This window comes from Phragmites australis, chromosome 9 (assembly GCF_958298935.1).
Source record: "Phragmites australis chromosome 9, lpPhrAust1.1, whole genome shotgun sequence".
Lineage (NCBI taxonomy): Eukaryota > Viridiplantae > Streptophyta > Magnoliopsida > Poales > Poaceae > Phragmites > Phragmites australis.
Genome location: NC_084929.1, coordinates 31413401 through 31438401, shown reverse-complemented (window position 1 = coordinate 31438401; position 25001 = coordinate 31413401). Strand labels below are relative to the sequence as shown.

At 42.8% G+C, this 25001-nt stretch overlaps 3 protein-coding genes across 9 annotated transcripts; 1 reads left to right on the top strand and 2 right to left on the bottom strand.

Moving 5' to 3' along the window:
• The first annotated feature begins 9632 nt into the window (after nucleotides 1-9632).
• On the top strand, nucleotides 9633-12414 carry LOC133929155 (glyoxysomal processing protease, glyoxysomal-like). Of its 7 annotated transcripts, none has more exons than XM_062375794.1 (5): nucleotides 9633-10079; nucleotides 10180-10363; nucleotides 10445-10495; nucleotides 10821-10982; nucleotides 11496-12414. In XM_062375794.1, the coding sequence occupies exons 1-4, from the start codon at nucleotides 10051-10053 to the stop codon at nucleotides 10968-10970; spliced, it is 414 nt and encodes a 137-aa protein (XP_062231778.1). In that variant the 5' UTR covers nucleotides 9633-10050; the 3' UTR covers nucleotides 10971-10982; nucleotides 11496-12414. The 7 variants fall into 7 exon arrangements, 2 of the variants coding, with proteins under 2 accessions (XP_062231778.1, XP_062231777.1); XR_009911563.1 differs by having other exon boundaries at nucleotides 9635-10079; nucleotides 10821-11365; XR_009911565.1 differs by having other exon boundaries at nucleotides 9635-10079; nucleotides 10783-10982.
• Nucleotides 12398-14894, bottom strand: LOC133929154 (uncharacterized). The gene is made up of 7 exons (XM_062375792.1): nucleotides 14455-14894; nucleotides 14278-14361; nucleotides 14024-14164; nucleotides 13588-13653; nucleotides 13283-13450; nucleotides 12851-13180; nucleotides 12398-12757 (listed from the first exon to the last, which is right to left on the bottom strand). Exons 1-7 carry the CDS (start codon nucleotides 14761-14763, stop codon nucleotides 12659-12661), a joined length of 1197 nt encoding a protein of 398 aa, XP_062231776.1. The 5' UTR covers nucleotides 14764-14894; the 3' UTR covers nucleotides 12398-12658.
• A 1179-nt stretch (nucleotides 14895-16073) lies between these two features.
• LOC133929153 (putative E3 ubiquitin-protein ligase RING1a) lies at nucleotides 16074-21441 on the bottom strand. Its single transcript, XM_062375790.1, has 10 exons — nucleotides 20931-21441; nucleotides 20711-20807; nucleotides 18656-18714; nucleotides 18142-18223; nucleotides 17878-17998; nucleotides 17740-17781; nucleotides 17088-17618; nucleotides 16859-16966; nucleotides 16564-16764; nucleotides 16074-16467 (listed from the first exon to the last, which is right to left on the bottom strand). Exons 1-10 carry the CDS (start codon nucleotides 21154-21156, stop codon nucleotides 16435-16437), a joined length of 1500 nt encoding a protein of 499 aa, XP_062231774.1. The 5' UTR covers nucleotides 21157-21441; the 3' UTR covers nucleotides 16074-16434.
• Between the last annotated feature and the right edge of the window lie 3560 nt (nucleotides 21442-25001).

The following is a 25001-nucleotide window of genomic DNA, read 5'->3' as shown; positions in this document are numbered from 1 at the left end:
CATCCCTCTCAACCATCACCATCTCCTCCCCCCCCCCTCCCTCTCTTGTCTCTCGCTAGCACTCAATCCACACCAAAATCCCCATCCTTGCTGATAGGGTTTGGTCCTAGCCATGGCCTCGCTACCCCCACACCACTCGGGGGACCCGCCATCCCCGTCCTTGTTGCTCCTCCCCTCCCCAACCTCCCCCACAGGCGTCGGGGCCGACGCCGGGCTGCTCAGGCTGCTCACGTGTGATTCATCTATTGCACGGGGAGCCGATGGCTGAAGTGGGAGCCGTCGGTGGCGGTGCAGGAAACGGCGACGGAGCACTTCCAGGAGTGGCAGACCACCCGCCATGAGCTCCACCTCCTTCAGCCATCGTGCTCGGCCGATGGGGGCGGCAGCCTTGCTGCGCCTCGCGAGGGACGATAGCAACACGTCCCCTTCCGCCCCCGACTCTACCCCCACAAAAAACCCTCACCGTGGCTTCTCCTCCTCCCTGTTCGCCAACTTCAGCAGCTATGTGGCCGTAAAGAACAGGAAGCTTGTTGCACAGTTCGACACCTACGCATCCACCTCCGGTGCGGCCACCGGAGGCTTGTTTGCTGGGGTCTCCATCTTCGTCAACGGCTTCAACGTCCCATCCAGCCAGGTGACTACCACGTACAATCACCCAATTTAAGCGATGAATGTGATTACAATTCTAAAACTGCATGTTCACAGAGGAGGGGTAATGACTTGGATGATAAGTTTGATGTGGCTCAGTCCCTTAATACTAAGTTAGGGTGTTCAAACATATGGTACAAGCTCTACAGGCAGTCATTTGTCCTTCCCGTTGGAGGAAAATGCAGCTAAACATTCTAGTCGGCTACATTCAACTCTAACATAAGTTAAATTTAAGCTCAAAAGATCCAGTTCAAGTTAAAGTTTCAATCACTAGTTGAATTTATCACTAGCTTCAGACCAGTTTTTCATTTTTAGTTGTGTTATAACTGCTTGCCTTGATCTTTAACGTAGCCTTTCTGCAATTCTAGAATGTATTTTGATAACAGTTATCATAAGGAATATGCTAGACTAGAGTTGTATTACACTGGTTTATCTTGATTTTTGATACAATTTTATACAATATCAGGATTGCTTTTTTTTATCTGTCGTCATCAGAAATATGCCAGAGTTGCATAATAAATAAATCTACATTCCTCAATATATGTTCTAAACATAGTTACATAATCCATATTCATGGTGATACATCCGCACAGTTAGATTACTAGATTCATTAGTTGTGGAGTAGAGTTAGACAACTGATGTTTATTTGCCCTTTTACATAGATTATATATGGTTTTCTTTAAAAACCGTTTGTGACTGACTAAGTTACAGACGGATTTTTACCCGTTATGGTATCTTAATACCACATACGCTTTTTTTAAGATGGCTCGAAAACCCCATCTATAACAAGAGTTTAAAACCGTCTGTAATAAGGTTTTTTTTAATAGTGTTCCCCTTGCCATTCTCTTACAATATTTGGAAATTCCACAAAAGACATGCAAAGATAAACAATCAAAACCTCATTTTGTCATATAGATTATTGACAATATGTGTGAATAAAATATAATTGCAAAAGTGCCTACGTGAGAGTTATTTCGTATCACTTCATAGTATTTACATCATCAGAAAAATTGCTTGGAGTGCTTCTGTAAAATTGCTTGATGATAATCAGAAATTTTTCTCATGGAAAGTAGAAACAAAATTTCTTAAGAACTATGGAAAAATTTGTCTCAGCCATAACTAAAACTTGCTTTTACATAGTAACATTTAAGATGCTAGAAACCTTATTGAAGAAGAGCAAAAATATGCTACTTAGGTTATGTAAAAAAATTAAACACACACTGAAACATGACCTATTTCATATTTCAGGTAAAATAAAGCTACGAGCATATGTGTTGAGTCAAGAAAATGAAAATCCTATCCAAATACACACAAAAGGTCCGATGACCATATTCGTAAAACTACCAATAATCACAACAAAATAAAATAGAGTGCCTGCAGGAGTTGATTGAACTGCAGCTATGAATGTGCTTTTTTTATAATATCTATATATGAAAGTCCTTGATGCTGGTTAAGAAAGCTGTTTTAAGAAAAAGGTACTTGGCAGTGTTCAAAATGTTGCTTGTCTATAAAAATAAAGTTGCATACTCATGAAACTGATTTAAACACAAACTATTATGAATCCATGTTAAATATGACAATAAGATCGATTTCATTATAAAATGGAGAAAATAAATTATAAAGATATATGTGCTAACACATAAATTTTCAATACATTGCCTGATGGAACCATGAGCTTAAAAGATCCTAGCACAATTATCTGTTCATGTAAAATGCTTGATGGAACCATTAAAAAATACCTGATGGAAGATAAACAATACTTCAAGCTAACATAAAAATGCTTAATTACCACACACAAAAATAGATAAACAATTTGATTCAAAATGTTCAAAAAGTCAAAATGCATATATATTCATCCATCATGAGCATAAAAAATTAAGGTATGCGCCTTGTAGGGGGAACTAATATTGGGAACTTGCCTTCTTCCTCTTCAATACATACCTCCTTTTACCAAATTCTACATACGTCGAGGACAACTTTGGAAGTTCAAATCTATGACCAATTGGTAGAAGACTAGAAGCAGTTTGTTGTATGTTTATAAGTAAATTCATTGAATCTGATAAGCAACTTGTATACTCACCTCTAGTCTTGGGTAGCACACTCTAGCATGGCGGGGCCACACATATGCACAAAACAAGAATAGATTCTATCTATAAAGGAACTTCAAATGCACCTCATTGAAATCATATTTTGATCACACAGAAAAAAAATTCAGAGCAGTTCACTTGATTTGAGAAAAAGATGTTGGAGACCTGGCACATTGCATGAAACACAACTTGAACCTGCAAAACATGAGAAGCATGTCTTAAATGTTTGCTTCAAAACTTGTTTTCAATGAAACAAAAATACTTATTTGATATTCTTAAATTGTTTTCAACCAACATAAAAATACACTCATAAAAAATTTATTGCATCCTTTAGGATTCACCATTAGAAAGATGATTAATTAGCCATAACCTAGCATGAAAAATGACCTCAACATGCCACATGTGGACCCTATCATAGAGTAGCACCGCATCAGCCTCATTCAGAAACTATATAAATATAAATGAGCTCTAGTCCCTAGCAACATTGAATAGGGTGTGCCCCATAAAACATAGCAATCTATAAATACAAGCGTTGAACACCCTATCATGACGAGTAGATATAGTTATAACATGAAAAAAATGCTTGTGGACCATAATTAATTACCAACTAGTTCATAAAAAGTATTGAAACATAAGCCTCATTTAGAGCAACCATTTCCCCTAAAACACATGAAAAAGCAAAAAATATACAATATTTGGTAAAAACTACCTATATAAATTACATTCATTCTTCTGAAATGATAGGAACAATTTAAAAAACAAAAACACAAAATGCCTAAATCTAACATGAAAAGTAAAACTGAATAATGAGTACAAAAACTTACAACTTTGAACCAAAATACCTACCTTATGTACATGAAATTGCCTAATAACTCATTAAATGTTTACTATAAAACTGCTTGTAATTTTCGTCCAAAATTCTTGTCTTATAGACATAAAATGCCTAAACAACGTCCTAAGGTCCAAAATCAATACTCTATTGCCAGTTAACGAAAATCCAAAAAAGAAAAGAATTTGGAAACATTGATCCAGAAAAAATGCATTATGTTCCTTATTATTTTGATCTTATTAGCATCGAAGGCCCGCATCAGTAATGTTCAGAAATTGTATGAACAAATAAGAGCTCATATCCACAAGAACAATGAAGAATGAGTGGCCCAAGACATAGCTAGCTAGAAAGGACATTGTGAAGGCCCTATCATATTCATTTAACGTACGCCAAATTTGGATAAGACAAAATTGAGGATCGTATTGAAGTCCAAATTAGTTTATAACACCCCGTGAAATATGGACATGGTCATTTGGACCAGTCATCATCCATAAATAAAACATAATGAAAAATGGAAATCTACCTCATTGAACTTATATAATATGATCATATTGGTTAATCATTATACATTAAAAAGGGCAACATATGTGTTTAAGGCACTCGGAAGTAAACACATGAAAGCATGCAGTTTGCAGACACATCACTTCTGTTGAAACATTATCATATCATAATTTACTATAATATTTCATAGATTCTAAATGAGATCACAAACAACAACAAAATAAGATGAAATGTCTAAGGATCCCGCTTCCTGAATGTTGAAATCTAGAACACAATTGGGACTCTTAGAGATCAACCGGAGAAAAACTACCTAAATTAGCATACCGAAAACACCTCACACCTCAACCCTGTCGCCTTCCCGTATGAATTCATCCTCCTATCGATGGAACAACACCTATTAACAGCTTAGGATCTCCGAAGAACCTATCCAAATCCATGTCCCTGTCTACAAAATTGAAAAAAATCGCACCTCAAAAAACATCCCAATTCTGCATATTGAGCAAATGAAGGCACACATCCCCATTTTTTTTGTCCTCTCCCACCCACCTGTGTGCCCTCCTTCCACGGATGAAATCCCACCAAATTTGCAGAGGATGAAACATGTGAATCAAAAAATCATGTCCAAATGAACTGACTACCCTATCAAACAAGTGAAGAGCTAAACAAACGCATACCATGTTTTGGCTCCACCTCCCATGTGTTGCCTCCTTCAAACGATGGGATTCTCCTCCATCGTGAGGAAATCTATGCACCAATGAACACATCAAAAAGCGTATGTGTAGTATCTAGGTCCCTAAATAAGTGGTAAGTGTTCCAGTAATTGATGACAATCGTATCATTATGACTAACAAGTGTGTTTTGATTGGTATCAAAAAATTTAGTTCACAATGATGATTGGGTATTCTTGTTCCTAAGTTGATTATATGGACGATCAAAGGACATATGCATTAAGATTGATGATCTTCTAGTTTTAAGTGTCAAAAAGGAGATGAATGACATTTATAGTAGTATATGTCTTCTTTCTTAGTCTTTTTAATTGTGCTATAAAAGAGGGACTAAGAATAGTAACATGATCTAGTGAGTCTAGACTTGATTTGATGCATACTTATGAATTTCTAACACTAGGTAGCTCATAGAAGCCCTTGGTTGAGTCGTCAAAAAGTTAGAGCTCAAAGAGGGTTGAATTAGACGAGCTCAATAAGAAATATACCTCATCGGATAGTCCGATAACTTGAAATGAATTCTCACCTGAGTTTTCCTTTCAGTTCAGATCAGAAGAGAACTTAGTGTGTAGGATGATCCGATATCTAACTAGTGAAATCACCGGAAGCTTTTTCCATTGACACATGTTCAAAAGTTTTCGAAATGTTTCACCAGATAGTTCAGTGTTAAAGTGGTGAGTGAACCAGACTTTTTTCAGTAGAAGCAAAATTTCTAAGGGAAAATGAATTTAAGCTCACTGGATTATCCAGTGATGGAAAGAGGGGATCACCAGACTATTTCTTGTAGAGGTAAATTACAAGTGTATAAAAATGAAGCTCTACTCACCGGATAGTCTGGTGTTTTTGTTGTGCTCACCAGACAAATACACCAGATTGATATTGTAGAGAGGTTCAGAAGAGGCTTCACTCACCGGATGGTCTGGTATAGGAAAAGATGACATCATGAGAGTAATTCTTGTAGAGAGGTTTGCAACAAGTGTTTTAGCCTGGTTCTTCTGACCGGATTGTCTGGTATTACTTCAGTGGTCAGCGGATGAGTACACCTAAGGATCAACGTCTAGTGACAGCTGTCACAGTTATCTCGGGAGTTTCTACTCACCGGATTATCCGGTATGTGTGAGATGGTACTTACCAGATCATCCGGTGCTAATAGAAAAAGTGGGTGGTTAGGCAGCGACTAAATTTGGATATCTAGCCTATAAATAATTCCTCACTTGATTTCATTTGTTTCTCTGGTAACCTAGAGGAGTTCATACACTATGTGTATCATCAAGAAGCAAGAGAGTGCACTTGAGTTGATTTTCAAGTCTCTAATTAACGGTTAAGGACTTTATTAGTGCTTCAAGAGTAGCAAGTGTGCATCTAGCTGTAATCTAGGTTTGATCTTGGTCAAGTGAAGCTATTGGCCTGTTACTCTTAGTGGTTAGTAACACCTAGCCGTTCTTTAGTGATTGGAGATGTCTCAGTGAGCTCTTAGAGTTCTTGTGAGAGCTCCAGGACTTGATTTGATGACCACCAATCCGGAGATAGAGAAGTGGCAATCATGAGTGAGAGCTTGAGACTTCGTGACTAAGGGGGGCGATATCCTTTGTGGATGCTCCAACGAGGACTAGGGGAGTGCCAACTCCTCGATACTTCAAAAAAAAACGGTGTTCTCTTATCAATCTCCTTACTTTTCTTCATTTATATTTGAACATTTTACTTCTTGCAAACTTTTCTTTCTGCATTTACTTTATGTTCTAGCTTGCTTGTTTTTTCTACTTCCGTCTAGTTTGATCGTGTAGTCATATTTCAATTTATCTAGACTAAAGTTGCTACTTATTCTAGATTTTGGTAGGATTAAAAAATAATAATATTCCAATTCACCTCTTCTATTTTCTTAGGCTATTCGATCCTTTCAGTAGAAATATGGGAGAGAAAAAAAGGGAAGAGTGAATTGAAGCGTGGAGAGGGGAGAAATGAACTAGGAGAGAGGACAAAGCTCAAATGAGGGAGGCGAAGGCTTTCCCCACTTAGAATTGATATGCGGGCAGCAGATCTAGGAATCACATGCAGCGTCCCTTGAGTCAGAGAGATCACCTCTCGACGGATACAACCGTTGCTCCATCGTCCCTCTGAGGTGGCTCCGCGCCTCATAGAGGTGGAGAGGAGGCGCAACGGCTCATCTGAGCGTCAATGGCGACGACTTATCCCAATGGCAATGCACGAAGATGGCAATAGCGAGTGACCCCAAACATAATTTCATTGGCCACGGATAGCACATCCGAGAAGCAACAGCATCAACAAGTCGTCCCATCTGGTTGGCAATGCATGGTGGCAACCTATTTTTGGGGCCAATAATGGTGGTCGAGACTCGATTCTGAGAAAGAACAAGAACAGGAAAGGGGAGACGTGTGGGAAAAGTGAAGGTAGGAGAACTAGTGCGTAGATAGCTCATGTCATGTGAACACGCACCAAAATTGAAAGTTCCACTTACTGCACGGATCGAAGGATGCGCAACCGACAACCGATCGAGCGTGCAAGTCACCCAATAAATACATGTCCGCTTGGAATTTATATTTTACCCAAAAAGATATATTTAGAAGACCGATTAGCCCAAAAATATTACATCTGTTTTCGGCCTCTCCACCTGTAAAACAAAAAAAAAAACCGCCTCGCGAGCTCCGACTAAAAATACTCAAAACTATCGGGAGTATCGATCAGTAGGCTCGAGTCCTCAGCTCAGAGCAAGCCCTTGCGGCGAGGGCGATCCCACTGGCGGTGGCTGGCAGCGGCGAGCGCGTCGCAGTTAGCGGCGAGGGCGAGCAAATCAGTGGCGTAGCGAGCCAACCCTAGACGAGCTACGATCCAATCGGCGGTGACGACGACGAGATCCCCAACTGATTCACGCAGCTGCCTCGCCTCCCTCGAAGCTGCTTCTCGTGTTACTTGCTGCTCGTTGCTGAGCTACACTCTACCCCCCCCCCCTCCCCTCCCCTCCCCTCTCTCCTTGGCTGTGATTCCCGTGATTTAATCTAGTAGCAGTAGAACATAATCGTATGGTTCGGTGAAGATGTTGTTCTCTGTTGGATCGCAGGTTGTTCTTTGGTTGGGATGACTATCTTCGGTTTTGTTGTCGGTGCACAAGTTCGTGTTGTTCTGTGGATCCCTGGAATTTGTATTCCTTCTCCTCTTCTTTAGTTAATCAAAGGCATAGCTCTTGCCTCCGTTCTAGAGCTCATGATTTTGATTGCTAATTTTCTGAACAACTGCATTATACTCACTATTCTTGCATGGCTCGTTTTTTTCCTCTTACCCAAACAGCCTTTTTCAGGGGGGAAAGAAATCCGCTGCATTCCAGTATTTCCTTGTGCACAGAAAAATACAGATGGAAGGCAGGTATTTTCGGGTGAAAAAATACCGTGCTCCCAACAGGTCCTAAGGAATGAGCAATGCACGCACGCTGCTCCTGATCACATTCTCGTGTTATTCCCTACGAGCGCAATGCCAGATGCAGGACTACCATGAGAAGTGAGAACCACCAAGTAGGTTTCTTACATAGTATTCTTCATATAAACAAACTAAAAAGACTAAGATTTTTTCAAAGGAAAACTACTTCATTCTAACAAACTAATTTACATATGGTTTTTTTTCGAAAATCTCCACAGACAAAGAGATTACCTTATAGAGTTGCTTACAACGGCTAATTCACAAAGCTTCTCTAAATATCAAATCTTTTACAAGTGGAATACTACACACTATGGTGCGAAGAGCTTCGAAGACTAGGTAAAAACTAGATTGCTCTCGCTTTTTTACTTTTGCTTCTGGATAACTTTCTTTCCAACTATTCTCCTCCTTTTATAGCCAAGGATTCATTTATCAGCCTTACTCAGCATCATGTGACTTTACATACATTACGTGCCCTCACGTGTATTATATGTCATCGTATGCTTATGTTATCGATCTCTAACTGGCCAATAATAATGATAGCTCCGAAATATTCATTGCTTAATATTCCTATATAAATTTATTATGTACGGCTATATTTTCTGCTCAATATTCTCATACAAATTATTTGATGCTCTATCGATAAGATGTTAATCCTCATTTCCGCAAGAACCGAAATCACGTTAATCCTCATGTGAAACTCACGTTAATCCTCATTCCCGCAAGAACCGAAATCAATAAGATGTGCACCTGATGCGAGACAACAAGCCTTCTTGTTGACTTCGCAGGGTACAGTCTTTGCACCATTAAAATGCACCGTAGTCCAGTGCGCAGGTCCAATTTGGAACAGCAAAAGCTACAATTTCAAGTTGTTTGGTTTGAGAAATGAGGTGATCCATCGCATCTAATTTCTAACCGGTATATTTGGTTTAAGGAATGTAATAAATTAATCTATCATTATCTCATTCCTCACGGGCATACGATTAGTGAAAACATGAGTGATATTATCATCCCATCAAAATTCATATGATAAATTCATGATGAATCATCCTGTCTAAAATGAGTTTATTTCTCGAACCAAACATCCAAAACGTGCAATTACGGTCACAGCGTAGGAGAATAAAGAGTAATGGGTAGCCTAAAAAGATTCAGTAAAAAAAATAGTACTGGTAGTAAGAGTGTGATTATTTTAATTTTGGATTGTGATTTTCAGTTTTTACAATTTAGAGATAAAATAAATAGATGGTTTTTTATAGTTTTTTATAATTCGATTATTGGATTACGAGAATCTGAGAACCTAGTTTCTCTAAGCTTTTTATAGACGGTAAAAGTCTATTTTATTAAACTGTCTATAAATTTTTTTTAATCTACGATAAAAAATCTAAATTTTTTTCACAATCCAACATTTACCATCTATAATATATAAATTATTTTTTAAAATTTTCGGCCGAAACAAAAAGACTAAAAATTAGCAGATACTCCCAACACGTCTGAATCTCCGTGAATTCTGATTCACCAACACAACGGATTCACTTCTGCAAAGCTAAGCAAAGCGAAGCTTGCCCATCGGAGAAGCAACCAAAGGCATCAGCTTTCGGGGTTCTCCTCGTCCCCTCCTCCCTCCCGCCGTCCCCTCCCACCCCGCGCGCTATGTTTCCGCGCGACATCGCCAGGGCCGCGCGCCACTTCGCTGCCATGGCACGAATCGTCGGCCCGGTGAGTCCCCGAGTCCACACCTCCCCCTCTTCCTCCTCCTCTGCTATCAGCAGCAGCTCCATCGGATTTTCTCGCTGGCCACCCCTCTGCTCTCCGCGTCCAGGACCCCAAGGCCGTGAAGATGCGCCGCCACGCCTTCCACCTCCAGCAGTGCGTCACCCCTCCTCTCTCCCTCCCTAATCCGTCGATTTACCCGCTAAATTTCAGCTTTCCTCGAGCCGTGTGGTGACTTGGTTGACCTGGGTTCCAGGTCGGGGTCCACCTCACTCTCGGCGTCGGCCGTCCTCCTGCCGCGGGACTCCCTGGCTGACCCGCCGCCGCTTCTCGACCGTATCTGCGCAGCTCACGGGCACGTGGCGGGGGACGTCGCGCTCACGGCCGCGTCGCTTGTCGAGTCGTTCCTGGTAGCGGAGCAGCGCGATAGACCCGACCAGGTTGGTTACAGCGTCATGACTGTGTATCGAGGTCGTTTTGTGCTAAATTGTTTGCTTGCTTGTTTACTTTGATGACTGCAGGAATTGCACCCGAGGTTGGTACCGGAGGCGCGTCTTGATGTGCTCGTTGAGGTGAGGATAATAAGCGGGGATGTGCAATTTGGCGTCCTGCAACCATTTGTACTTGCATTCCATCACCGTTAGTTAGTCCAGCGCCTGGAATTGTGTCGATTCCATACATAGCTAATACAGATATGCAAGTTGATCCATGCGCTTCTTAGTACTTAAGATCAATGCATAGAGCAGTTTTAAAAATAGTGCTTAGAGCAGTTTGATGCTTGTTTTGATCACATATGCATGCCATCCAAATGTTTTGAGTTTTATTATTATGGAATTAATATTTTTGTATTTAAATGGAGGTCTATGCTCCTCCTTTTCCTCTGGGGTTGTGTCAAAGGTTGTCAAAATCCCGTCAACTCATCATTCTCATCTGGCTGGCACTGTGGAAGCTGAAGCTGACAATGTGGACATGCCAGTAATGCTGCAGACAACAGCGGGAGTTCATCCAGGGGCTAGTGGTGGTGCCCTTGTTAATTCATTCGGATGAATGGTTGGGCTGGTAACAAGTTATAAAATATAAATTTATTTTGAGGCCTCACTTCAGAAATTAAGTGCACCTTTGTATGATTTTCATCAAGTTATTCTGTCATTTCATCGACAGTATCGGCTTTCCATTTTTTATGTTGGATATGTGCTATTTGTGAAATCTCTTTACAGTCATCTTGTTTTCTTGCACTTGTGAGCAGACGCTTACATTTATGTCATTCATTCTAGTGACTAGAGGAACAGCGTGGTATTCATTTTCCAAAAAGCTCAATCTTATTTTTTTCAGCCACTTATTTCTTTGGCTTCCATATCCAGCAATGCTAAGCATGGTGGTTGAAGCACAATACCTCATATGAATTTCAGCATCCCCAGCAAATCGTTGGAAACAATCTTCAAGTATTCATGTGCTACTTAAGTTTGCTCATATCATTTTCTGCTCTAAACTGTAGTCATCATTGATGAAATCGAAACCATTTTGAGCACATATGAAATTAGGAATGCATTTCACTTTTCTCTTTTTTTACAGCAATTGGAGATTCCACAAGTTTGGAGCAATTGGACAAACACGATGAAGTGCTCTCGTCAGTTTGGGCTCTGGACCCATCATCATGCCCATTCATCAGCAGCTTTCCTGAGAAGAGCAAAGAGGAAAAAAATTTGGAGTTCTCAAAGTTTCTTAATGATAAGCAAGAAGTTTTGAAATCTAGAGGAGATCTGGAGGAACTCTTTAGGCACAAGATACCCAGCAAAATATAGATTGGATCCACTGAATAAGTTGCAGGGAGAAAATTTCAAAGCTTTGGTCATGGAGAAGTGCAGAAGTTGCTTTGTTGGGGGAAAGCACTGAATAAGGGATTCAGATTACTTAACGAAATGCCAGACTATCAGCTGCCGCTCTATTTTTTGGGGGGAATTTCCCAGCAGAAAGGTGTTATCAGAGCACATTCAGCTTATTTCTAGAAGGTTAAGACATGCCTCGGGGGATGTAGACAAAATTGGAATTTGCATAGAAACACAGCTTTTATTTTTTTTACTAATTGAAAAGGGCAATTTCAGCCATTTCTTGTACTGACTGAAATGGATGGTTTCTGCCGTTTCTTGTAATTCTACGTTAAAGTGTACTAAAAGTATTCATCTCGGCTGCTAAAGCCAATGAAAATCAAGCTAGGAGCCTAGGATGTTGATCTCCTACTACACTTCGCCACATTTACACCCACATGGATCCTATAGGCATTTGATTCATCACTTCACGTAGATCATGCGTACCCTGGTGCAGCATCTATGTGCTCGCAGTATGAACAGCTATAGGTCTTCATTTCTCAAGCCCAGAAAATTATGTATATAGTCAGTAAAATAGGCCTTCTCAAGCATCGTGGTGACAATCAAAGGTCCAAAATTAGCAATAGCTGGGCGTCACAAGGCAAGAAATGGCATAATTAAGCATGCTATCACTATGTAGATTGTATAGCTTCAGACAGTATCTAACCGGTACAGTGAAGACACACTTGATGCCCTATTGTAGTCCAAAACATTTGTTCTACGATATTCAAGTAACCTTACAAAACAGTTTCAAACAGTTAGGATAAAAGTCTCTTGTTTGTAGAGGAGAAGCTCCCTTAATGGTCAGAAAAATGTATGGTCAAAACGCTTCATGAATGTGTCTGGAAAATAAAGGTCGCTGCTAGCCCGCTACACTCTTCTGGTTCCCTGAAGGCAGGCCCATCCATCCATTGCAGATACCAATATGCTGTCCAAGTACCTTGAGTAAACTTCTTCAACTTTCGGCACCTGAATTATATGAGATAAAAATATTAATAAAAAGTACAATAAGCACATAAACTCCAGATGGAATAAATTGAATATTAGAGTCGATTCCTTTACCTGCTCCTCTAATATTCCAGAAACAGCAACTATTCCACCAGGTTTTGCATAACCAACAATGTCTTCAACCAACTCCAGTAAGGGATTCAGAAGTATATTTGCTGCAACTATGTCGTGTGAACCTCTTGAGGGCTGCAAGTCAACGTTATTGGTGGATTTGTTCCCTTCGGATTTGTTGATGGTACTTGGGAAGCATGAAGGCTGGGCATTCTTTGGGACCAAATAAACAGGCATTTGGTTGGAGTGCAAGCCATTCAGCAACAAGTTTTCAGAAGCTGAGGTTACTGCTTGAGGGTCTATGTCTATCCCAGTAGATTGAGCAGCGCCCATCTGCATTCATAAGCCAACAGTGAGTGTATGGAATAGGGTAACACCGCCTTCTTGCAATGACGCTTGACAGCAGTAAACGATAAACACACAAAGACATGACACCTTCAGAGCTGCAATCCCCAAAACTCCGGTGCCTGTTCCATAGTCCATGAAATATTCACCCCCTTTAATAACTTCTCGTAGAAGTACAAGGCACAGCTTTGTTGTCGGATGTTCCCCTGTCCCGAAAGCCAAACCTGGATTGATGATTATATTTGTGGCCTGTGGATCCTGTGGATGGAAAAGGATGAGAAGAAACATGAGTTAATTTCTTAGTTCAACTAGATTATCAGCATAGGAAAAAAATCAAACAACCTCCTTAAGATTTCTATAAAAAAAACTAAATGGAAATAGATTTGAAGGCATACAGGGGGAGTTCTCCATTTAGGAACAACCCAAAGACCATCAGCCACTTCAGTGGACTCGTATGTTTCCTGCAGACCACAAGAGTAATATTTTCAAGTAATCGTGCACCCTATGTAAAGATAAGCAAAAATTGATTCGATAAACAGGTTAGAGCCATGCATCTAGTTATACAAGTCAAAAGTATGTTATTCCACAATTTGAAATATAGATACCGAAAGGATACAATCGTAAAACGGTCTAACTTAGATTGTTGCAAATTTTATGTATTTTGGCCCATTTTCCCCCTACCCAAAATATCGATCCATCTTTTGAGAATAATTGATGAGTGGACAGTTTTTTTTCTTGACTGTGTGACAATTTGGGGACAGAAAGATCGACATTGTACTTCGTAGGCCATGAGCAGGAAAAGTGCACACTGTACAGCATCCAGATCCTAACCTGCACAGTTGCCACCCAATCGCACTGCTTCCCCACAGAGGTTTCATACACCGGGCTGTAGTCCAGACCAGCTGCGCTTGCCGCATTTGAAACGCTCGAGCCCACGTCCTCCCCATCGGCATATATGGAGGTTATGGAGATCTGCAGAATTAACATTTTTGCTTCAGCTCAATTAGCCTAATCGATTGCAGGAAGATCATCTGACAGCAGCGTAGTCATGGGAATTGCGAGTCGCACACACAAAAGGGACTCACTTCATCGAGATTTCCAGCATCGGCGATGTCATCCAGAGTCACGGAGCTAGCACCGAAGCACAAGAGCGCCTCGGAGAGCACTTCCTGGTTCTCGATGTCACAGTTGAAGAAAAATGTGTGAAACTACTCGCGGTAGGTGGAATGGAAGAATCGAAGTGGCCATGAATTTATACTGACAGCGTCCTGCCTGCGGCATCGGATGCGGACGGAGAGGTAAGGCGCGGAGAGGTCGGAGCCGGCTGCGGCGGAGCTGGAAGACGCCTCATCCCCGTCTTCGACCGCGCGGGCGTAGAAGCTCAAGCCTCGCCGGGCGCCGCTCGAGCCGTAGCGGAACGGCGAGGGGCGAGTGTAGAGCGGGAGGTTACTGCCGCCGGTGCCGCTGCTGATGCCGTAAGGGACGCGAGGCGCGAGGGTTCGGGACGAGGATAAGGTGGAGACAAGGCGTCGGAGAGGGGCGCGGCCAGCGCGCACCAGCTGTGGCAGCATCTCGGCGCCGGCGGCACACTCGCGCGCCGCACAGGCCTGAACCGAAATGGGCGGCTCAGTGCGCAGCGTGGTGTGTCGGAATATGCCTTTAGGCTTTTTTTTTTCCCGTTTCCTCAGTTTTTTTGTGTGTGTGCTGCAACGTGTGGCTTTGGCGGCTATATATACGGTATCGTAGTAGAGATATACTTGCATCAAGGATCATTTGCCCTTCATTCTCATTGGGAATTTGGGATAGGTTAAACCATTTTTTTTTTCGAACAATGAGAAGGAACACTGCTTTTTCATTTAAGAAGAAGTTTTGATACGCTGGAAGATTGGTTTTTCTTATTTGGAAGTTGAAATGAAACTAAGTAAAAGTTATTTTTGATAATTTGAAAGGTGGACTCTAATTTTCTTATGGGGTTTAGAACTTTTTCAACAAAGTTCAAACGAATTTGTTCAATAGAAAGTCGAAAGTGTTTACTTTAGAGTTGAAAAGCAGGGGGAGGAGAAGGGGGGTGATAACCATGCTTTCATTATCGTTTTGTTCATTTGTTGCATCTGTTCGGGCTAGGGTGTAGTTTGCCCAGTTTCAACAGGTAAGGAGTTTCGGATGTCTAGTTAATTTATTCAAGATTATTTTTTAAACTTGAAAGTTTAAGAATGTAAAAGTGGACTTTTTTCTTATTTTCTTAGCTGGGCCTAGGGAGGATCCTCCTGCCTCCTGAAGCCAGCTAGAAGTCGGCTGGTGGGAACCGTGACCTGTGCGGTACCTGGCTCCACCGGCAGTTTGAACTTGAGCGTGCTGACCTGTTGACCAAATGAAATGCGCGTAGCAACACCGAAGGAATGCTAGTGGACTGCGCGAGAAACGTGACATGTTATACTCTGTCAGCTTCGCACAGGTCAACTACGACCGGTGAACTTTACTACTCAATATGAGCATATTTGGCAGAGCTTTGACTCTTATATTCAACTTAAATCTAATGTTTATCTTAAATTTGATGTTTGTAAGTAAATATACAATAATTTAAGTAAATATTTTTAGTTTAAAATGACTCATCCAAATATCCATAATGTATACCCAACTTTAACTTTACGAATTTCTAAAGATACAAATATCTTACTTAAAAAAAATTAAAGCTAGAAGGACTCTACCAAACAACCTCCGTACTACTACTCGACTTAAAAACTAATAATTCCAATACTGCCCCCACTAAAGTTGCAGATATTACCATCCACACCTATCTGTGTACCAGTATCAATCTTAACAACTGATTCTAATCCACTGGCACGTGCAGCGATACCATGGATTACGTGAACGCAGCACATAAGATGACGACAGCAAGTCACAAATCAGTTGGGAATAGAGTTGCTCAGTTACTACTAAAAATCAGTTCAAATGGGACACCACCAATACAGAAGGCATAACCAGACATGGCTCGTTTTGCCTGGTTTCAGACTGCCGCTACTAAATTCCATACATTTTTAACCAATGAACCGGGTATACCTCACAAGATATCAGAGCAAATTGAAACAAGTAACAGTAAATAAATAAAAGGCTATTTTGTGCCATTTTCTATATCGAATGCCTTATGTACAAGCTTTCACCAGATGTAGATCCCCAGACCATGGTATTCGAGGCAATTGATCAAATTGATAGTGAAGGAAAGCCGGTGCAACAAATTTGATCTACCCTTGTGCTTTCAGAGAGTACAACAATTCCTGGGGCAGATAGGAAAACAATGCAGTAGCGTCAGAAAAGAAGCAACGGTAAAATAAATATAAGTGGTTGGACAGTCATTTGGAGATTGAGAATACCAGATCGCCTCGACCAGTGGCGAGCAGAGGGTACAGGTCTGAAAGAGATTTCTCTTCCCACAATCTTTCTAAGCCATTAGATTGATCCGGTTTTGTCTCATCTGTACGTGTGTTATTGGTCGCCAAACATTCATCCATGGAGTTTTTCCTGATATATATTTCGACTTCTTTGGGTTGCCGAGACAACTGAAGAGCAACAAACTGCAAAGACGCAGAAGCAGAGCCTTTGCTTATTCATCTTGAGTCAAGCAAACTAACATTGCTTAAGACTAACAAGTTGGCAGATAATGCTCACCTGGCAGAGATGCTGGACAAATAATGTTGGCTGACAACTGAGATAAAGCTTTTCCAATTTAGGCATACTTTGTCCATCAAGTGGAAGCAGAACTAGATACAAGTTGAACTGCAAGAAAGAAAATTCAGCTAACCAAATTGATTGAAGACATGGACTTCTTGTGCAAGTTCTGCTAGCTCAGGGGCACACATATTTAAATACCATTGTATGTGATGTACTTTCTTTTTACCTTACTATCAAATTCATCAGCATTACGGAGGTGGTCCACCAACTTGGCAACACGTCCACCCTTGGCCATCCTTCCACTGGAGCCACTGGCATTGCCATGTCGAGTTTGACTGCGGACGCCATTTTTCCCCCAAGCAAGCATCTCTCCCCGCAACGGAGAAGTAGTCAAGATATCTCTAGCACCTCCTAAGTCTTCATTATCCTCAAAGCTATTATCGATACTGCCAGTGGCCTTAGAAGGGGAACGCCGTGGCACAGGCCATCTCCGAGCTCTTTTGTGCCTTACATCTGGGGAACGATCATCAACAGAAGATGACCCTTTGCTTCCATCATTGCCATTTTCTTCTCTGTCCTCATCATCAAAATCAGTTGGGACAATATCAGGAGAACTAGTTCGCCCTCTTCTCCTCCTTGGCCGCATATTCACCCGAGTCTTTCTTGAATAAGCTGAATCTGTTGCTTTTGCAGTGGAGCGCTTCTTCACAAGTGCTTCTGTTTGTCTCTGAAATGTCTCAGCAATGGATTCTTGAATCTTCCATGAGAAATGAAGCTAATGTCAGTAACAATAAGAAAAAATGAATACCAAATGATCAGGGGACATCATTTCCCTACAGACTTAAATGAATTGCTGATTGGCAGCTAGATAAACCTACCTTTTTGTTGCGAGTCCACTCCTCTTCACTGAAAGCAAGTTCCTGTGGTACTAAGTAAATTAGAAGTACTGCACCAAAACTAGAATGAAAGCTAACCAAAGAAAGGAAAGTGCGATAACTGGAGAACTTATGCATCACCTCTTCCTCATACTTATCAACATCTGGATATAAAGCCAAAATCAAAGCGTCATAGTTAGGATCATCCCTCAGGGAACGTCTACTTGCACAATGAGTGCGGCATGCTGGGCATTCATTATTTCTGCAAAAACAAAGCATCACTTAGATTATCATAGAAAGAAAGTGTACTTTTGGCTCTTGAGACTGCAACCAGGTTAGGCCTCTACTTTTTGAAAAATGACACTGAGACAAGACATTTTAGACAAATAATATCTGGTACCATACCCAAGCCTCATGGATTTATCTATGCAATCCCTACAAAACCGGTGCAAACACTCCATAACCGTCCTTGTCTTCCGAATAATGCCTGCAGAATAGGACCATAAGAGAGGCAGATGGTCAGATATGCACATTTTGCAAGAGATGCTACATACAAATTCAAAATGAAAACCTTACTCAACCTAACTTCTTAATATAAACCACTAATACAAACTTTTTGTAAATATGAGATTATGAACTTGACTTTATGGCTTTTTTCAAAGGGAAAAGGAGAGACATATCCACAGACATGTCCTTATTTATCCTAAGGCAATGACAATTTGCACACTTTGCATACATGAGAGTTTGTGCAATATTGAATTTGCTAGTTTCACCTTTTGTAGTAAATAGTAACTATAACCTCACATCTACATAACAACAGCATCAAACTCCAGTTGCAAGTGAAGTTGTCAGCAGAGAGACTGTACAATGTAAAGAGCAGCTCTGAATCTGAAAGCAAGTAGACAAAGCACATTTGTACCTAAGCATATAGGGCACTGCACTTCCTTCCGAATATCTGTTAATTTCACAAGTATAAACCTGTATGAAAAAACAACATTTAGTTACCGTTCGAAGCTTTTGACTAAAATGAGGATAAATCTATTATTTTTCCTTTCTCACATCAATTACTTATCCACAATTTATGGAACACAAAGAAGTCCATAAGATAATTTACATAGCCAGGACATGAAGAAGGTGATGTTCACAATGGGACAAACCAAATTGAAATTATCAACATTTTTTTCCGCAAACAATTGAAATTATTAGCACTGAAGAAGTGATTGGACACCAGAAAGGGCTCTTAATCTTGCTGGCTCATATTTGACAACCAGAAAAAGAAATAAATACTAGAATATATAGAGTGGCTGAAAAGTTTAGTGGACTCAATAAACCAACATGATCTGAAAGACAAAAATACGATATCTGCAAGAAGTGTGACTACAGAATTATCTGGACTGGATGATGTGTAGCAAAAGAGCTTTGCTAGTGACCAACATTCTCTCCTAATTGGAAACTGTATTGATCTAACAGCAATTGAGGGGCTGAGTTGCACCTACTAACAAGTATGAAATGCAGGACATGGAAATGCACAGTATAAAAGAGAAAAAGAAAAGTAAAGCAGTGTTACCTACACGGACACGGATGTCAGAATCCGACTCGGATTTAGGTGTCCGATTCAGCAAAAAAAAATTGGACACATAAAATACAACTCGGAATCTGACTTAGATTCGGAATATCCGATTCGGCAAAAAAATTGGGCACACGGGTGTCTGATACGGTGAACCTTAAGACATTCGGCTGCAAGGGAAGACATACAAAAACAGGTGATGGGAGGGAGATCATATGCTACTCCATATCACAAGAACAAGAAAAGTTGGTGCACGGTGCACCAAACTGAGATAAGGCCGAAACAGGGTAAGACCTATGGCAGTCATGGAGGTCAGGATAGCAACCGTAGAACAATATACCATAGATTCAGAGCTTGACGGCACAATCCATGACTACGAAAACTGCAACCCTTCCCATGAACAGCTGGAAATACGAAGAACAGATCCCCAGTACAGATGGCACCAGTGGTATAATTGATACCCCCGGCGCGCGCGCGCGCACACCACCACCCACCCACCGGAAGATCTTACATGGGATTGGAATTAGCTTGAATTACACTCCTGAACCATATGTTAAGAGAATGGCTCTCCACGAACCATTCAATATGACGAACACGGCTGCACGGGTGGCAGACTGGCAAGGGGGGCCGTCGCCTGCGCATGTAAGACCATTTTGCGATCTTGTAGGTGAGGCCAGCAGCAACGAACCGGACACAGGAAAGAGTTCGCCGTCGCCGCACAGGATTCAGGAACAAGAAAAATAGCGAGCTGTTCCGATAGGCCGATAGGCAGCTGAACCAAGACGAACAGGAGTGCCGATTCCGCTATGGCTGGCGGCTCCGGTGGAATAGCTTCGGCATGCGACGATCCACCGTGGATGCCGCCCCCCGGCATTTGCCGTCACGAGCACGGCGCCTCCGGAGCCGTGCGACATGACGAAAGCATGCATGCTACGGAAAGACCCCAGGCCTTGGCGGTGATAGGAGCGCTTGTGCCGCCGCCGCATGAACGAAGCAGCCACCGCCAGCGCCGCCGGCTCGACAGAACGAGAACAACTCAAGGTGGCCCGCCGCCACGACGAACCTGAGCCAGCACGAGAGTCGCGATACCACGAAGATCCCATGCCTCGCAGGCGAAGGGAGCGCTCGAGCCGACGTCGCACGAAGAAAGCGGCCGCCACCAGCGCCAACGGCTGGGCCAGACACCTCCCGACGGCGCCCTCCACTACCACCCCCTGAACCAGAGCTAGCGCACGGGGACGCGATGACACGACGACGCCAAATCGCAACGGGAGGCAGAGCAGGAGACGGAGAAGGACATGGGAAGAGCGGAGAGGAAGGAAGGGAGGGGAGAGGAAGGAAGGAAGGGAGCGGAGAGAAGGACATGGGGCGGAGAGGAAGGAAGACGGCGGTTCACGGTTTACTTACTCGTCCATCTCGCCGCCGCTCTGCAACGACTGGCTGTCGCAGTCCTCGTCGCCCCCGCCCCCGCCGTCGCCTTCCTCCTCGTCGTCGGCATCGGAATCTGCCAAGCCCATCAAACGCACACGCCGGTCAGCGAAGCCCATACAGAAACACGCACCGCGATGCGTACGCGCATCGCGAGGAGATGGCGTCCGCGGGCCACGCGTCGTCAAAAGCTCAGTACCGTAGCGCCGGTCCTTCGCCTGCCGCGGCCCGCCCTCGTGCTCCTCAGCCGCGGCGGCTCCGTTCAGCAGCAGCTTCGGGGGCAGCCCGCCGCTGTCATCCGCGCCAGGAGCTTCCTCGACGTGGCCGTCGGGGCCTGGAGAGGCGGACGATGGGAGCGGGCGCTTCTGCGCGGGCATTTCCGCCGCTCGCTCGTCTCGGCGCGCGCTGCGGCGCGAGGCGTTCATGCCGGGAGGGGCGAGGGAGGGAGCGAGGAGGACGAGGGGGGAGGCTGGGTGGTGGGTGGAAGGAAGCGGCTCGAGTCGAGGGAGGCGGAGAGCGAGAGGAAAAGAAAGGCAAGGCAACGCGAACGCGAGGCAGGGGGGCGCAAGGGGGAGGAGCCCTGCCTCCGTGTCGTGTAACTTCGGGTTGGTGCCGATGCGCGTGGCCGCGTGCGCCGGATGCCTCTGGCTCGCTGGCTGGCGCCGCCGCTCCCGGTCTTCTTCTCCGCCCGTTTCTCGTTTGCCTAGTGCGCGAGGTGGGGCCGGGGGCCGCCGTCTTACTGGCGTGGTTCCGATGCTCGTAACCGTCTGATGGAGCAGGGGCTCCTTTGGACCGAGATCCAGCGGGCGCTTTGCATTTCCTCCGCCCGGTGCGGTGTCGTTCCAAGGCAAGAAGCTTGTCTCCGATCACGTGCGTCGGTGCATCTTCGGGTCAACGGGGACGGCAGCGACGGCGTGCTGAGTTTTCAAGGATTCAAGGAGGAAGCGCGATTTTACACGGGGCAATGAGCGGGGAGCATATTTTGTTTCGGATGCTGAAGCTATGACAACGTTTCTAGAATCTAGATTGCAACTGCTGTCGCTGTAATGACTAGATTTTTTTTAACACCGCAGAGGTACGCACAGACTCACACAGCGTTTATGAAAAAACGGAGATGTAAAACTTGCAAATTAATAGAATTACCGTAGACATCTTGCTATCAACAAATACATCATCTATCACTGGAAAAAAAAACTCCATATAATAAGACGTAAAGAGTAAACATAGAGTTAGTTCATATAATAAAAATATAATAGACTCCATTAACCATCTAAACTAAGATTTGATTCTATTAATGACTAGATTAGTCATGCTTGAGTTTTGTGCGGTTGCGTCCTTTGTGTCAGAGGTTTTGTTCATCGTTTATTTGTGAGATACCACTGTACAATGTGTCAGAACTACTGTGCTACAAAGATTTGCTCTTGATGATGTTATGTGCTAAAGGCACCAAAGAATCAAAAATGGGTTGCTACCCCTCCGTTTTACAATATTTTATTCATCTTTCTCGACAGGATCGACGTGACTTAGTGTTTTTTAGCCTGTGTAAACTCGGGCGTCATGATTAAATATTACATACGAATGAAGGAAATATCTTTATAAATGAATCTCCAGGACCTTCATCATATTGGAGCCTTATATCGAATTCCCCTTCCCGCATTACCTATAAACTATCTTGATAATATAAACACACTTCTTAATTTTCATATGCCTCAAATTTAGGAGGTGCAATCAGCGATCATGTGAACATATGTGAACATGTGACGGTTGTCATGGTTAGAGCTCTAGGGTTTGTGACGACGGCTTCCCGACGGAGATTTATTTGCTGTCAAGCGTAGAGGGAGGTCGGCGGGCGACAGACCAACTCAGCAGAGGAGATGGGCACGGGGGCAAAGCGATGACAAGGCAGGGCCGCCACTAGCTACGAGCGACAGAGGACGAAGAGATGGGTGGTGCTCAGGTGAGGGCGAACAAAGAGGGCCCGACGAAGCCAGGTTAGCACAACGGTGAGGGTGCCACTGGAGACAGGTGAAGGAGGTCGGGAGGTGGAGGCGAGTATGTTGGGGACAAGAGGTCAATGCAGAGAAAGGAGGCATGAGAGAGTGGGGGTTTGAAGAAGAGGTCGATTGAACGATTGAGGACGTCGTCTGAAAAAAAAGGGAAAAAACATCGGTCTAGGATAGCATTATTGTATGGCAGGGTCTAATGCGATGAGATAAAATGATTAAAAAAAATTGTGCCTATAATCTAAATAGTATTGCAAAATACACACCAACATGGTTTTTGATTTCTGATATGCTTTTACGGTATGTAGGATCGAGCATTTTTTTAGATGAAAGCAGATATTTTATTCATTTGCTAGATTAGTGTTTATATTCAGAAAAACAGGGCATACAGTGAACCACAAGTGACGGCCAACACTCAGGGAGCAAGCACATCTAGCAAGACTATAAGCTTCCCTATTGGATTCCCTACGTTCGTGCCTAATTTGTACATAATCAGAAGTCTTTACTCTCTCCTAAATGTCTTGCAAAATCATCATATAGTTGCATTTTGGCAATTCTTTGATCTTTCATACCACACTTAGGCAATCTGAAGCAACTATCAACTTTTGAATTCCACAATCTTTTGCAAGTGCCAAAGCTTTGCTGAACTCCATTGCTTCTAGTGTCTCTGGATCGTTCAATCATGTACAAATTACAGCACTTACAGCATGAAAGGATCGAGATGACATCTAGATGGGATAAATAGGCGTTTCCTTAAAAATCAAACAAACTTGCAGTGAATTAGTTAAAAGCGGAGTCTCCGCAAATTTGCGGATTCTCCGCATATTTGTGCGGACCCTCCGCACTTTTGCAAATCTTTCGTAAGAATAGAGGAAACTTGAATGTAAACTACGTCTAATGAGTACGCATAACCAAATATATCTAATAGAAAGTACAAATCAAAGCAAGAACTCAAAAGTAAACAAACCAAAGTGAAGACACAAAATTTTGTTTCCCGAAGTTCGGATTCACCACCGTGAATCTTACGTCTCCGTTGAGATAGCTCCAAAGAGCCGGATCTCTTTCAACTGCTTTTCTCTATCCACTAGCTTGATCTCTTCTCTTGCGGAGGCGAGATCGACCTTCACAAACTTTCCCGCGGCTCACCACAAGCACGGGAGCTCGTCGGGCGACGCCTAGCCGTCTAGGAGGTTTCACCTCCAAGAGTAACAAATGCTTCACGAATTTATTGATGAAGCCCACAAGTGCTAAGGATAGATTGCTCTCTCTTGTACTCTCAAACACAAATCTCTCAATCCAACTATTAGGATTTCTCACAAATCACACACACCTCACAAAGAGGGGTTAGATAGAGCTCTATTTGACTTTGGTTTGGTTGTGGATGTGAGAAGCACCAGCAGCCCCCTCCAAATGAGAAGGATGGGGGTAGAAATACCCCCCCCCCCACACACACACACGCGAACTAGCCGTTACAGTCGGAAAAATGCGAAATCTCTGCAAAAATATGCAGAACCTCCGGACTTTTGCGAAACTAGCCGTTAGTTCAGAAAACTACCCGTTAGACCTGGAATTTGCAGACCTTCCGTAAAAATGCGGACTCCCCACGAAAATATGCGAGGACTTCGCAAAAATACGAACTCTCCACCAAAATTTGCGAACAATCCGCAGTTTAAAAAACAGCCCATGTCATCATATTGAAAACACCATAACTTTTTGCTACGAACTCCGATTTTGATGTTCTTGGACTCTACGGAAAGCTTATTCGGAGGGCTATTCATCCCAACAAAAAACAAGCTCTAAGTATACCAGGTGAAAAGTATTATGACATGTATTTCTCTCAAGTTAGCACTTGGGTTTAATTAGTTTGAGTACCGAGACTTGTCAAACCATTCTATGTCGCATCCCTCTTGATAGAGCGGCATACCTATACTCAAGGTCAAATATGAAATCTATTTTAACCTCTTTAGTTTAGTCAACTTCAACTTTCCACTTCTTTTCAATTTCACTTTATGAGGGTGCAACATTTCCTTGTCTCTTCTTGTTGAACACATCCTCCTTGAGCTTGTGACTTGTGATTCTTCAACACATATGATCAAGAATCAACTTGATATCCTCAAGCCACCTTAAACCTTATAATTCAACAATGATTTGATGCTTGATAACATATAACTACTTATGGCCTTGATCGGTCCTTCGGTGTTTGGCCAACACTAGCTCCTTCTCCATCGCATGGGTTCCTCGGTGCCAAGCATTTTGCTTGCTCTTCT